Source organism: Mirounga leonina, unplaced genomic scaffold (genome assembly GCF_011800145.1).
Source record: "Mirounga leonina isolate KUSES-001 unplaced genomic scaffold, KU_Mleo_1.0 Mir_109, whole genome shotgun sequence".
In the NCBI taxonomy this organism is placed as follows: domain Eukaryota; kingdom Metazoa; phylum Chordata; class Mammalia; order Carnivora; family Phocidae; genus Mirounga; species Mirounga leonina.
Genome location: NW_023270244.1, coordinates 2,117,940 through 2,133,542, shown reverse-complemented (window position 1 = coordinate 2,133,542; position 15,603 = coordinate 2,117,940). Strand labels below are relative to the sequence as shown.

At 39.7% G+C, this 15,603-nt stretch overlaps 1 protein-coding gene across 1 annotated transcript in view; it reads left to right on the top strand.

The window, feature by feature from the left end:
• The window catches only part of LOC118019981 (ankyrin-3), a 331,347-nt gene that overhangs the window by 159,027 nt on the left and 156,717 nt on the right, over positions 1–15,603 (top strand). Inside the window, exon 9 of the mRNA XM_035019746.1 lies at positions 9,427–9,525. Within this exon, the coding sequence (XP_034875637.1) occupies positions 9,427–9,525 (99 nt within the window). The remainder of the gene's footprint in view (positions 1–9,426; positions 9,526–15,603) is intronic.

Sequence of the window (15,603 nt, the reverse complement as noted above, 5' to 3'; positions counted from 1 at the left end):
TTAGCACACCCCACGGAGGATAAATACAAAGAAAGCCACACAGAGGCACATCATAGTGAAGCTGCTAAATGTCAAAGATAGAGAAAAAAATGTAGACAGCCAGAGAAGAAGACGCATTATAAATGGAAAAACAACGATGAGACTGTGATCTAACTTCTTATCAGAAACACTGGAGGCCAGAGGTACCTGGGTGGCTCAGTCGGTTAAATGTCTGCCTTCGGCTCAGGTCATGATCCCAGTGGGATCGAACCACACATCGGGCACCCTGCTCAGCGGGAAGCCTGCTTCTCCCTCTCCCACTCCCCCTGCTTGTGTTCCCTCTTTGCTATGTCTCTGTCAAATAAATAAATAAAATCTTAAAAAAAAAAAAAAACCCACAAAGAACAGAGTGGGGAAATAGACAACAAATAGCATAAGAGTGTGTGATCTAGGCTCAAGAGAGAAACACATGGTTGTCTAAGCAGAGAGAACAACAGAAGGACTTTGCCTTTTTTAGTTTAATTTAAATATATAGAATGTATGACAGGGACAGCAAGGAAGGGAATTAGAAAGAGATACTTCTCTCTCCTATACATAAATGTTGGAAATGAATTCTAGATCTTAAAAGGAGATTGTCTTACAGTAGAGGGAATCCGATGCCTCAGATGGAGGCAAGACGAAGTATAAATTCTGAGTCCAGCCATTTGCTTGCGCATGACCTTGAAGAGGTACATCCATCCTCGGGAGCAGCTTTCTCATCTAAAAATGGAACTTCTGATGCCTTCCTCGTAAGTTGTAAAGACTCAAGAAGATCACAAATACAATGTGCCTGGAACAACAGGGGGGGTTCAAAAAATGTAATAACACTCCCTCCTAGTCCAAATCTACCACCACTGAACACACACAAAATGAGGATACAGTCAGAATTTTTGGTAAAAGTATACAGATATGAGAATAGCATTACTGTTGGACTGCAGTTGCTGCCCTTTTACTTCTCTCTAGCTGTGTGATAACTCTCCCCTCCCTGAGTAGTACCTGCTTTTTGTTTCATTATTTTCAGTTTTCAATTAAATATCACATCCTGTTTTACATCCATGATAAAGGAAAAGAGTTCTCTCTGCTTGATTTCCTTTTTCTTCTCTAGGGTGAGATTTATTTTATTTTATTTATTTATTTTTTTTTTTGCTTACAGGGAAGGAAAGAAAGGAACCTACAGAATATAAGTCAAAATAAATGTCCATTTTTAAAAGTATTTCCCAAGTCATGGATTTATCATTTCAGTATTGGCTTTGAGCAAATTCAGTCTGTTAAGAACATATTCTGGGTGCAGTATTTTCAGGTGTGATGCCTTCGTGTCCTGTTCCATGCTTTTCAGCAAAACAGGACCTGAAAGAAAGCCTTTTTGACCTTCGAGTGTACAAGGTTTTGCTCTTAGGCTAACACAAGAGAGCATTTTGTCCAGCCAGTAAAGTACAGTTTCCCACCTCAGTAATAAGATTACTGTCACTGAGGTGAAATATGAGATCTGGATGAGCCAGTTGGCTTTGTTTCAGAATTCTCTCCAAGGGAATTACTTGTTCATTATGTTAGCGCTTTAAAAATCAGGGGAATTGGAAAAAAAACGAACCCTGTGCAATTTCACTTCCCTCCCATAATGTTACTATGGCAACTCAGCATCCCTCTCTCCCGCTCTGCTGTCCAAGCACACATGCCACCACCATTCATGAGGCAGCCTCCCTGGCGCCCTGGGAATTGCCTGTGTCAAGTATTTGCCGACCGGAGGTCGACACTGTCATATGCAGCTGAAGAACTGCTGTTTGGTCCTAGACCCATTCTAAGTAACCCTGTATATTAACTGTAAATTTCTAGGGGCTGGGAGCAGGTTAGAATCCTCATTTTATATTGGAAAAAAACGCTGCTCTAGTTTTAAGGAAAGGAGTACGCCTGATCACCGCTGTGTTCCAAAGCACGGGATCCACAAGAGCTCCCTTTAGCCTTTTAAGCTTATAGTATTCTAAGTAAGAGGAAAATATCTTACTTAGAACAACTCCTCTGGTATTTTTCTTACTCCGAGAGCTGAAAAGACTCGTCATAGTGTTTTGTCACATTTTTTAAATCATTTATTCATTGAGAATTTTATTTTTCTGGAAAGAAAGACAAAATCTAACACTCCTGAAGTACAAAATGAGTCTAGTCTTAAAAAGGTAACAAGGAAAGGAATTTTTAACCAACTAACTAGAAAACCTTTTTTGAAAGACTAGTGCCAAAATCCATTCATTTGGTCTCTCCATGCGTTCATTTACTCATTTTTATTAAGCAACTTTCACGGATACAGTACTGAGTTACCTTCTCTGAGAGTGTCAAATATCCCTTCAACTAGTAGCCTTGTGCTCAGAAGCAGTCTCGTTGAAAGGATAATACCTGTTCACAAAGGACTAAGACACTCAGTAAAAAGTTAGAGTTCCCCAAAAGAAGTACAGATAAAACAAGGCAGACGCCCTGCAAATAGGATGCTTGTGTCCAATTTTGGAAAAGATTCCTAAGGACACAGGACTTTGAAACGGTACACACTGGAATCTTGGAGAAAGTGGAAAGGGGACTTCATGCAGGTACCCCGTATGGGCAATTCAGAGAAGCAAGAAGACAAAGAGCTGCAGAGAGTTTGTGGAGGGGGATAGGAGGGAGGGGCACTCAGGGAAGGCTGCCCGCTCTAACCCTGGGAACTGAGGCTTGGCCAGAGAACGAGTGGCAGTTATGGAAGGTCCTCGAACACAGGGCTTCATAATCAGAACGGTGCTTCAGGTGCGTGAATGATAAGCCTCACCCATTTCAAAGCAAAAGAAATTAGTTTGAAATTCAAATTTTTTAAAAGATTTTTTATTTATTTTATTTTTATTATTTTTATTTATTTATTTATTTGAGAGAGAGAACACAAGAAGGACAGAGGGAGAGGGAGAAGCAGGCTCTCAGCTGAGCAGGGAGCCCGATGCAGGACTCGATCCCAGGACCCTGGGATCATGACCTGAGCCAAAGGCAGATGCTAAACTGACTGAGCCACCCAGGTGCCCTGGAAATTTAAATACTTAATTTTTTGTCCAAAATATAGGTATTAAGTCAGTGCCGGCTAATTCCCCCCCTTTAAAAAAAACAAAAACAAAAACAACTGAGCTAAGTGTGAAGCAGTACATGGCAGATACCTTTCAGTCTCACTGCAGGTCGGCTGGTGAGCTGTCTTCTTTGTCACCTTAAAAGCCGTGACGCTAAAGACCTTGCATTAACTCTGGGCACCAGTTCTCCACTGACCTGTGAATGTCCCCATAGCCAGGTCAGGCCGTCGTGACATCTTGTACAGCTTCCAGATGAGGCAGCTCTCCTGCTGGGATCCGGGCTATTTGAAGTCATGCACTTTGAAAAGTTGCAGAGCAAATATGCGGAAGATCCAAAGGAGTCAGCCACTCACGATCAATGTTAAAAATACTGCAAGTAAAAGTCCAGTTGAAAGAGCCATGCTTCAGGTAGCTCTTTGCAGTTAGCTGGGAACTGAAGATCTTACCCTGGGGAAGCAGCTGACTTGATCACTGAAACCAGGTGATAATAGGAACAATGGCACTTCACAGCTCTTACACTGATGAAAAAATTACCTTCCCCAGCTGAGTCTCTAGAGTCAATGAGTTTTTAATAAATAAACACCAGAGATCAGAGGCAGCAGCTGCAGAATGTAGATAAAGGAAGGTTCAGGGTGGCTGAAAGTTTGAACAGAGGGGCTTTGTTGTAATAACTCCTCCCAAGACACGCCTCGTCTGCCCTGCACCGTCTAGTCGAGTTCTGCAGTCAGCTTGTGCCACCTTGGGTGAGTCATTGAACCTGCTGGAAGCTTTAGAGTCTTCATTTATCACATGAAGATTATACATTTTGTATAGGGGTAGTTGTGAGGATCAAATGATATCATAGCTTGGATTGGCTTCACAATAATCTAAGAGAGGAGAAAAGGTCAGGGGTGTGGATGAATCAAGCTTGATCAGGAGGTGAGAGTTGATGCTGAGCACCAGACACCAGGAGACTCATTACTCTATTCAGGCTGCTTTAGTCTGAAATAGGTTTGAAATTTTCCATAATTAAAACTTTAAAAAAAAAATGAAATGGGTAAAAATGTACGTCTATAAGGAACAGTATGTCTCAAAGGATTGAGGGGTCACGATTTTGCTCTCAGCTAGCCAAATACTTTGCATCCAGTATATAGCAGTTTGCTTTGGGGAAGATAATTTTCAAGGATAAATGAGTTGGGCTAAAATAATTATTTTTTCTGTGCATCCATAGTTTGAACATGTCTGCACATATTCTGTCACCTCTTGTGTCTTAGAGTCTACTTATGAGAAAATGAAAGGAACAGTTTTGACCTTTCAGTTCATGGAAGACAATCACTATATGACAGGGTCTGTGTGGAATGTTTTTTTGTGTGTGGTGGAAGGTAGATGTAATTATTATTTCTCCTTCAGATATGTTCAGGTTTTACATTATTAGGAAGATCCTTGGACATCATAGTGTTTTTTTTTTAATCTGTTCTCAGATTTGATTTTATCCTATTTTATTAGCAAAATGCTATTTCCAACTTAAAAATCTATACCTTGCTTTAGTTTATAAGAGCAAATGTTTTAAATCAGCATAAAAGGCAGAATATTTGAACATGCTGACAGCATGATCAAATGAGGTCATGTAATGCTTGTGATTCAAATTTCATTTTTTAAGGAATTTTAATTCTGGGTTGTGGCTGGTAGGTTAGAAATAGGATTGTACCTCACCGATTATACATTAGGATATTTAGGGTTATTTTCAAGATCTGCTCATACAATCTAGAAAGTCCTTCTACCCTAGCACCAAAGAAAGACCTAACCAACTCTCAGATACCTGGCCCCAGGGTGCAAAACCTGGGGATAAAGGGGGACAGAGTGGAGCAAGGGGATGAGTTCACGGTATCGGTGTCATGTTAACAACTATGTGACTCTAATGATCGAATAACAAATTCTTCTGCTCATTGGATGGGTAGAAATCCTGCTGCCAAAAAAATGAAGGACCTAATAGAGTTGTCTTATGATGCATCACTGAAAAAAATCTTTGGTGAAACATTAGGCTATTTTGGCATGTAATTCAGGAGTTCAAAGAATTAGTGTATCTGCTTTAACAAAAGTCCATTTACTTATTTATGCAGACAAGATGTCTCAGCACTAACATTTATAAAAACAAACATTGGGATAGTGTTTGTACCAAAAATAATAAAATTCCTAGGGATAAATTTAACTAAGAAGGTGAAAGAGCTATACTCTGAAAACTATAAAACATTGAGGAAATAAATTGAAGACAACACAAACAAATGGAAAGATATTCCATGCTCATGGATTGGAAGAATAAATATTGTTAAAATGTCCATATTACCCAAAGCAATCTACGGATTTAATGCAGTCCCTATCAAAATACCAATAGCATCTTTCACAGAACTAGAGCAAACAATCCTAGCATTTGTCTGGAACCACAAAAGACCCCAAATAGCCAAAGTAATCTTGAAAAAGAAAAAAAGAAAAAAACAAACAAAAAAACTGAAGGTATCACAATCCCAGATTTCCAGATATCCTACAAAGCTGTAGTAATCAAAACAGTATGGTACTGGCACCAAACTAGACACATATATCAATGGAACAGAACAGAGATCCCAGAAATAAATCCACAATTATATGGTCAATTCATCTTCGACAAAGGAGGCAAGAATATGCAATGGGAAAAATACAGTCTCTTCAACAAATGGTATTGGAAAAACTGGACAGCTACATGCAGAAGAATAAACCTGGACTACTTTCTTACAACATACACAAAAATAAACTCAAAAATTAAGGGCATAAATGTGAGACTGGAAACCATAAAAATCCTGGAAGAGAACACAGGCAATAATTTCTCCAACATTGGCCCTAGCAACATTTTTCTAGATACATCACCTGGGGCAAGGGTAACAAAAGCAAAAATAAACTATTGGGACTACATCAAAATAACAAACTTCTGCATAGAAAAGTAAACAACAAAACTAGAAGTCAACCTACTGGATGGGAGAAAATGTTTGCAAATGATATCTCTGATAAAGGGTGAGTATCCAAAATATATAAAAAATTTATACCTCAACACCAAAAAACAAATAATCCAATTAAAAAATGGGCAGAAAACATGAACAGACATTTCTCCAAAGACATCCAGTTGGCCAACAGACACATGAAAAATGCTCAACATCTCATCATCAGGGAAATGCAAATAAAACTACAATGAGATACCACCTCACACCTGTCAGAATGGCTAGAATCAAAAACAAGAAACGAGTATTGGTGAGGGTGTGGAGGAAAAGAATCCTTTGGGTACTTTGGAAGGAATGCAAACTGGTGCAGCCACTGTGGAAGACAGTATGGAGGTTCCTCAAAAAATTAAAAATAGAATCACTGTATGATCCAGTCATACTGAGTCTTTACCCAAAGAATATGAAAACTCTAATTGGAAAAGATATATGCACCCCTATGTTTATTGCAGCATTATTTACAATAGCCAAATTATGGAAGCAGCCCAAGTATCCATCAATAGATGAATGGATAAAGAAGATGTGGTATAGGGGCACCTGGGTGGCTCAGTTGGTTGAGCATCTGACTTTGGCTTAGGTCATGATCTCAGGGTCCTGGGATTGAACCCCACATCAGGCTCCCTGCTCAGTAGGGAGTCTACTTGTCCCTCTCCTCCTGCCTCTCCCCCTGCTCGTGCTCTCTCTCACAAATGAATAAATAAAATCTTTTTTTAAAAACGTATGTATACACACACACACACACACACACAGTGGAATATTATTCAGCCATAAAAAATGAAATCTTGCTATTTGCAACAACATGGATGGATATAGAGGGTATAATGCTAAGTGAAATAAGTCAATAATTCCACTGATATGTGGAATTTAAGAAACAAAACAAAGAAAAGAGACAAACCAAAAAACAGACTCTTAACTATAGAGAACAAACTGATGGTTACCAGAGGGAGGTAGGTAGAGGGATAGGTGAAATAGATAAAGGGGATTAAGAGTACAGTTATCAGGGTGAGCACTGAGTAATGCATAGAAGTGTCAGATTACTATATTGTCTACCTGAAACCAATATAACACTGTATGTTAATTATACTGGAATTTTTAAAATATAGAAAAAATTTTAAGAAAAAAGACTGCATTTGACTTTAAAAAAAAGGGATAGTGTTGATGCTGTCTCTCTCTCATTCCAGAATAACTAATATTCATTAGCAGATACATGAACTAGTTGTGAGAACATACTTCTCATTAAGAGAGGAACTTTTTAATAAATTGGTGCTCTTGTATAATAATCATAAAATTTGTAATGTTTTCACTATTTTGACCAATTATTTCTGAATAATTATAATAACTCCAATTAGGAGATTTATTTTTGATGCTTTAAAAGCTTATGTTCTCAGGAAATCTGTGAACTTTTTAAAATTTAACTTCTATATTTTCATAACAAAGAGATATGATATAGTAATTAATTAAAAATACGCAATTAAAAATACCGAGCCTGGGTGGCTCAGTCAGTTAAGCGTCCAGCTCTTGGTTTCTGCTCAGGTCATGATCTCAGGGTCATGAGATCGAGCCCCGTGTTGGCTCCGTGTTCAGCAAGTAGTCTGCTTGAGATTCTTTCCCTCTTTTTGTAGGGGAAGTGAAATGGACAGAGAAATGCAAGAGGGAAAGGACCAATGTCAAGTTCCTATTACAAATTCCTATTTTAGGGCGCCTGGGTGGCTCAGTTGGTTAAGCGACTGCCTTCAGCTCAGGTCATGATCCTGGAGTCCCTGGATCGAGTCCCGCATCGGGCTCCCTGCTTGGCAGGGAGCCTGCTTCTCCCTCTGACCCTCCCCCCTCTCATGTGCTCTCTGTCTCTCTCATTCTCTCTGTCTCAAATAAATAAATAAAATCTTAAAAAAAAACACAAATTCCTATTTTATGAACTATTGGGACTTCATCAAGATAAAAAGCTTCTGCAAGCAAAGGAACAGTCAACAAAACTAGAAGGCAACCTACGGAATGGGAGAAGATATTTGCAAATGACATATCAGATAAAGGGCTAGTATCCAACACCCAAGAAACTAATAATCCAGTCAAGAAATGGGAATATGACATGAACAGACATTTCTCCAAAGAAGAGATACAAATGGCCAAGAGACACATGAAAAAATACTCAACATCACTTGGCATCAGGGAAATACAAATCAAAACCACAATGAGATACCAACTCACACCAGTCAGAATGGCTAAAATTAACATCAGGAAACTACAGATGTTGGTGAGGATGTGGAGAAAGGGGAACCCTGTTACACTGTTGGTGGGAATGCAAGGTGGTGCAGCCACTCTGGAAAACCGTATGGAGGTTCCTCAAAAAGTTAAAAATAGAGCTATCCTACGACCCAGCAATTGTACTGCTAGGTATTTACCCCAAAGATACAAATGTAATGATCTGAAGAGGCACATGCATCCCAGTGCTCATAGCAGCAATCTCCACAATAGCCAAACTGTGGAAGGAGCTGAGATGTCCTTCAACAGATGAATAGATAAAGAAGATGTGGTACATATATACAATGGAATATTACTCAGCCATCAGAAAAGATGAATACTTACCGTTTACATTGACATGGATGGAACTGGAGGGTATTATGCTGAGGGAAATAAGTCAATCAGAGAAAGACAATTATTATATGGTTTCACTCATATGAGGAATATGAGAAACAGTGCAGAGGATCATAGGGAAAGGAAGGGAAAACTGAATGGGAAGTCATCAGAGAGGGAGACAAATCATGAGAGACTCGTAACTCTAGGAAACAAATTGAGGGTTGTCGGAGGGGAGGTCGGTGGGGGGATGGGGTAACTGGGTGATGGGCGTTAAGGAGGGCACGTGATGTCATGAGCACTGGGTGTTATATGCGACTGATGAATTATTGAACTCTACATCTGAAACTAATGATGCACTATATGTTGGCTAATTGAATTTAAATTTAAAAAAATAAAATGAGGTTGACCTTTTAAAAAAAACAAATTCTTATTTTAGAAGTTTATTTTTTACTTTTTAAAATGGTGGCTATCGAATTACTTATGGTATTTCAATTCCTTTGGATATGGAAAAAGTAGTGAAACAATTATATTTTTAACGGTGAGTATTCTAATATGTGGGAAATTACACACTTTACAACTACTTAAACTTATGAAAAATTTAGTTCTCTGGTTAAGAATAGGAAATTATTTTGAGATATGTGAGTAAATGTTTTAAAGTCACAGGTCCACAGCATGTTGGATGCTGCACCGAATCCTGAAGAAATGCACCGCATTTACGGAATCTCCCAGCGAATCCAACTGAAAGTGTTGCCTTTGTTCCACAGGATGGTCTGACGCCCCTGCACTGTGGAGCAAGGAGTGGTCATGAGCAGGTGGTGGAAATGCTGCTCGATAGAGCTGCCCCCATTCTTTCAAAAACCAAGGTAATTTCTTCCCAAGTTTTTGGACATGGACTGTATTTAGCTTTACATCCCTTTACTGCTTATTTAACTTATTTAACTGCCTTTTGAATAGTAGAAAAATGATACTGTTCCAACTTAGCAATGAAGAGTACTTGCCTAGTTCAGACCTCAAAATCAATTTGGGTTTATGAGACCTTTTGATGGAGTGCACTCTGCCACAAAGTCATTTTTGTATGTGTTGCTTGTTTTTGCTTTATTTTGGGAACACTGAATGCTTGATCTTATAACTCAGTAATGATTGCTTATTGGCAAAAGAAAATACAAGATCTAAAGTCTCGAAAGTCTGGGTGCTGGCTCTCTTTCTCCAGCCCTTTGGTTTATTTCTTAAGGGCTCACAGACTATTAAAGAAGATATTGTTTAACTGATAAAGGCTGGAAATTTTGGAAAGATGGCATCTTGCTTGGGCCTTTGGCGAAGTTGACATATGCAAAAGGAATGCGTGATAATGAATGTTTTACAAAATGTCTTCTGGATTTTTCTGATAAAACATTTTGACACTATTTAAAAAGAGAATATTTGTAAATAAATTTTGATATAACTATTTTTATTAATCAAATCAGTGATTTTTGGAAGCTGCATTAAGCTTTTTTTTTTTTTTTTTAAGATTTTATTTATTTATTTGACAGAGAGAGACACAGCAAGAGAGGGAACACAAGCAGGCGGAGTGGGAGAGGGAGAAGCAGGCTTCCTGAGGAGCAGGGAGCCCAGTGCGGGGCTCAGTCTCAGGACCCTGGGATCATGACCTGAGCCAAAGGCAGATGCTTAAGGACTGAGCCACCCAGGCGCCCCCTGCATTAAGCTTTCTAAAGAGCCTTATTTCCAAATGTCATCAAAACAACAAAAACACATGTTACTCCTGTTCGCAAGTACTCTGGTCAGTGTTTTCTCAACAGCCCTAGTGGAGATGGACCAGACAATTAATTTTTAAGAGAACAAGGGTTTTTAGGCAGCAGATGACATGGTTTAGTTGATATGATCTGGCTACTCTGACTGTTGCACGCTGGGAATGGGGCTGGAGAGGACCAAGGAGGGATGGGGGACAAGTAAGGAAGCTGCTGCAGGGTCCAGTTAGTGGTGATGTGGCTTGGAAGACAGCAGTAGAGGTGGAAAAAAGACATGTCTATAGACATCACACATCTGTTTTTATTTCCTTTCCTGTGTGTTTTGGGGGTGTGTGTGGGTGGGCCTGCACACACACACGTGTATGCCCTTGTAGAATTTATCTTTTTTTTTTAATTTTTAAATTTTAAAATTAATTTTCATTTTATCAAAACAATAAGGCATAGCTAAAAATAAAATTGCTATCTCAGTCTTTTCTCCCTTTTGCGCATCTCATTGTCTTTTCTTTCTTTCCAAGGAATTTCCTTGATTTTTTTTTCTTTGTGCTTGTAATGTGCAAGAACATTTTCTTGTTCTCTGATAACTTCTTTTCTTAAAGTATCCAGTTCTTGTTTAATGGATGCAATATAGTTTCTGAGAACACTCGAGATAAATTTTCTTTAATTTTTGTCTGCCTCTCTTCTGTCCCTAATTCCTCACAGTTTCTTTTTTCTCTTTGTTGGCTTTGGCTCTCTCTTTCATGTTGGGGGTTTCCCACAGATGTCTGTTCCTCACCATCCATGTCAGGCACTGACATTTGAGTGGAAATTCTATGCCAGTGTAGACAGGGCTCCGCTGCGGTATATCAGGTGGTGGTTGGACGCGTCGCCCCATGTCACAGTTAGTTACCCTTTTTTCTGGGAAGTTCAGTTTTTTTGAGAGACGAGTCCTCCAATCTTTTGCAGTGTACGGCTGTGTCAGTACATTCAGAGTCAGAAAAAGGAAAAGGGGCTGTCATTCTGCCAGTCCTCTACGCATACACCAGTCACAACAGTGATAACGAATGTTCACGTGGTGTCTACTTCATAGCAGGCTCTAAGCACTTTACATATATCAACCCGTTGAACCCCGCAATGAGGCACTAGTCTTACTACTAGGCCCTTTTTGTAGATGAGGCGACTGAGACCCAAAGCGATAAAAAAGCTTTCTCAAGGTAGCTCAGTTCATGGCAGAACAAGGATTTGAACCCAGGCAGTCTAACTCGAGAGACCACACCCTTGATACTCATACCATCCTTCCTTTTTCTGTGAGCACCTGCTCTCAGTCCAGAGCCTCACCACTGCCCCATGCTCTGCCCAGGCTCCTGCATCCAGAATCGCTCTGCTTCAATTTCTCCAGACACTAAACTCCTGATTTCCTGTAAGGACAAGTGACAATCATCTGGCTTTGTAAACCTGACAGCTCCATACACAGGTGAACCAATCCTGCTTTTGACTCCAAGGCTCATCTTTATCTTCCAAGGTGTGCTGTGTTTCTATATACCCTGCCTTCGGGGCATCTGAGAGATAAATCACTTGTCTTTATTTTACCCAGTGGTATGTTGGAGCCAGATCATTGAGCCTACCGTGTGCATCTTTTTCCAGTTCTATATTTAGTGACATCATGTTGATGGCTTGAAATCGGTCATGGTGGGGTTCTTTACGCCATGGGGATTGGCAAAGGCCACATATTGGGGTTTTTCTTTTTCAAAGAGCTGTTATTGTTAAACATTAACCAGTACACCACTGATGATACCCCTTCACAGACACTTAGCATTCCACCTTCTCTCTTCTGCCAGATGTGTTAATGCACTAAACCCTCTTTTCACATTCTAAAATTTCTAGACATCACACATCTGTTTTTATTTCCTTTCCTGTGTGTTTTGGGGATGTATGTGGGTGGGCCTGCACACACACACGTGTATTTCCTTGTGGAATTTATCTCTTTTTTTTTAATTTTTAAAATTTAAAAAAAATTTTTTTAACATAAAATGTATTATTTGTTTCAGAGGTACAGGTCTGTGGTTCAATAGTCTTACACAACTCACAGCGCTCACCATAGCACATACCTTCCCCAATGTCCGTCACCCAGCACCCCCATCCTTCCCACCCCCCATCACTCCAGCAACCCTCAGTTTGTTTCCTGAGTTTAAGAGTCTCTTATGGTTTGTCTCCCTCTCTGGTTTCATCTTTTAAATCACTTGGGAGTTTGGGAAAGGATGGATATACATAGGTCATGTATACCATGTTTGTTCAGAAAAGTCCTCTTGCACTAATAAATTCCTGACGAGCATCTGACTACCTCTCTGCCTTATCTCCTGTTCTGCTCCCTGCCGTCTTCCAGCCAGCTGGCCTGCTTCCACTTCCCAGAATACACCAGGTTTGTCCTCATGTCCTGTGCCTATAGATGAGTTCCCTCAGCTTGTCCCAGATCTCTGCGGTCTCCACCCATTTTTCAAGTCCAATCTTTTCTTCTCAGGGAGGCCTTCTTGTTAGCTTATCTTCTTGTGTGCTATCTCTCTCTTGGATAAAATGAAACCAAGGATTTTGCCTCCTTCAGTGCGGTACCCCAAGCACCTAAATTATTGTCTGGCACACAGTAGACCTCCAAGAAACATTTCCTGAATGAACGTTAAGTGAATGAATGCGTTCCTGGCTTTAAGGCCATCTGTTTAATTCCTTAAAGCTTTCATCTTTCTGAGCTAAGAAAAGCCGTCGTGTTGGATCTGTATTTTCAGCTTTATGAGGGAGCAGGATGTAATAAGAACCCTCTCCCTAGGGCAGATGGTCTTTACTTTCTTCTCCTTCTCCAATGACCTATAAGTTACCTACTCATATATTATTTTGTGTATTGTTAGAGAATTTTCTTCTTTTGTTGGACTGCCTCCCATTTCTACTCTCCACGACTGTCATTTGATCTCTGAGATTTTGTTTCTTTGTTTACTTCACCGTTCAAAACATAAAGCAAAGGAATGTCTTGGCAGGAAGGAAAGGAGTGCCTTATGTACTTATGCTCATGGGAGGCAGTATCTCAAATGAGAAATGTTCCCATCCTTTGTTGCACATTAGTGTTTACTTTGATTCAGACTGTTAGAGTGAAATTTTTTAGGCAGAAATATTCTGATTGACCGACCATGTATGAAGTCTTTAAAGTTACATGAATATTTATTTTCCTATATATGCCGGGCAATCTGGGGAAATTATAATCCATGAACCTTTTGCTTTCAAGGAACACAACTAGTGTTGTGTTGAAATATATCACAGTGAACGAATGGTACCGTGAGAGCGGCTACGGGAAGGCTGGCACTGTTTCTTCCTATCTTGATCTCCTATTTTATATCATTTATAGATAAATTACGGGAAATACCTTGGCCCAGAGGATTCAGAAATCCCTGTGTCATCTGTGTCTATTTAATCCATCATTATTTTCAAAGTTCACCAATGACAAAGTTTTTGGAAACTGAATTTGCACTCGCTTCCTGCCCACCCCCCGGATATGTTAAACTATGTTACAGTGATTAATAGAGCCTCTCTTGATAATTGGATTCTCTAGAAATTTCCCAGGCTCCTCCACTTTGCCTCCATATGTAAAGGAAGCATGCTTGAAAGGACTGTCATCTAAATACCTTATTTTTACCTTCACTGGGAAACAAGTACTGGATGCTAAATGTCCCTCCAACCTGTTTTTAAGGCTTTATTTACCTTTGAGCCACTTCATTTCTTCTCGCAACTCTTTAAAGAATTTTTTTACTTATTCCTACCACGCGTGATTAACTGTGTCATTGAACCCAGTTCATTTAAACTGGAGGCAAGCGTTAGTTAATGGATTGGTCAGTGCCTTGCCTTTCCTCATCACAGACACAGGGGGGCACCAGATTGATGGAAGAGGGAAAATTTCATTTCTACATTGATACGAAATGAAATGTGTTGTTTTCGTCAGGTCTTTTTTATTAATCAATATAATATCAATATCAAGTGTTAGTAACTTGTAAGGAAAAATAAAAACCAGTGTAATGAATACCAGTCTACTTCTTTTTTTTTTTTTTAAATCTTTTTCACTCTTTTTTTTTTTTTAAGATTTTATTTATTTTGACAGAGAGAGAGAGACAGCGAGAGAGGGAACACAAGCAGGGGGAGTGGGAGAGGGAGAAGCAGGCTTCCCGCGGAGCAGGGAGCCCGATGCGGGGCTCGATCCCAGGACCCTGGGACCATGACCTGAGCCGAAGGCAGACACTTAACGACTGAGCCACCCAGGCGCCTCTTTCCCTCTTAAATATTAAGAATTCCAGGGATGACTTGCCGGCTCAGTCGGTGGAGCATGCAACTTTTGATCTCAGGGTTGTGGCTTTAAGCCCCATTTGGGGAATGGAGATGCTTAAAAATCTTTAAAAAAAAAAAAAAAAATTCCAATTAACTGGGAATATGATAAATAATGGACATTAGTGCAATTCACATTTTTTTTTTTTTTTAAGTAGGCTCCACGTCCAGCGTGGAGCCCAGCACGGGGTTTGAACTCACAACCCCAAGATCAAGACCTGAGCTGAGATCAAGAGTGGAATGTTTAACTGGCTGAGCCACCCAGGAGCCCCAATTTACCCTATTTTTAAATCAGAAAAGAAATTATCTTGGAGGGCGCCTGGGTGGCTCAGTCGTTAAGCGTCTGCCTTCGGCTCAGGTCATGATCCCAGGGTCCTGGGATCAAGCCCTGCATCAGGCTCCCTGCTCAGCAGGAGGCCTGCTTCTCCCTCTCCCACTCCCCCTGCTTGTGTTCCTGCTCTTGCTATGTCTCTCTCTGTCAAAAAAATGAATAAAATCTTTAAAAAAAAAAAAAAGAAATTATCTTGGAAAATTTGGTTTCAACTGATAAAAGAAGTGAGAGGACTAGTTTTAAAAGTAGCTATAGTTCAAAACAATCATCAAAACCTTTTAAAAAGAGGGTGCCTGGCCGGCTCAGTTGGTAGAGCATGCGACTTTGATCTTTGATCCCGTGGGTGGTATAGAGTTTACTTAAAATTAAAAGTAGTATTACATGTTAACTAACTGGAATTTAAATAATGAAACTTAAAAAAAACTTTTAAAAAAGAGAAGGTATTTCTGTGTGAAAAACTAGGTTTTCACCTTTTCATATTTGTACTGTATTTTGTGTTTGGCACATTTGCGTTTAAAAGGTAAAACAGTAAA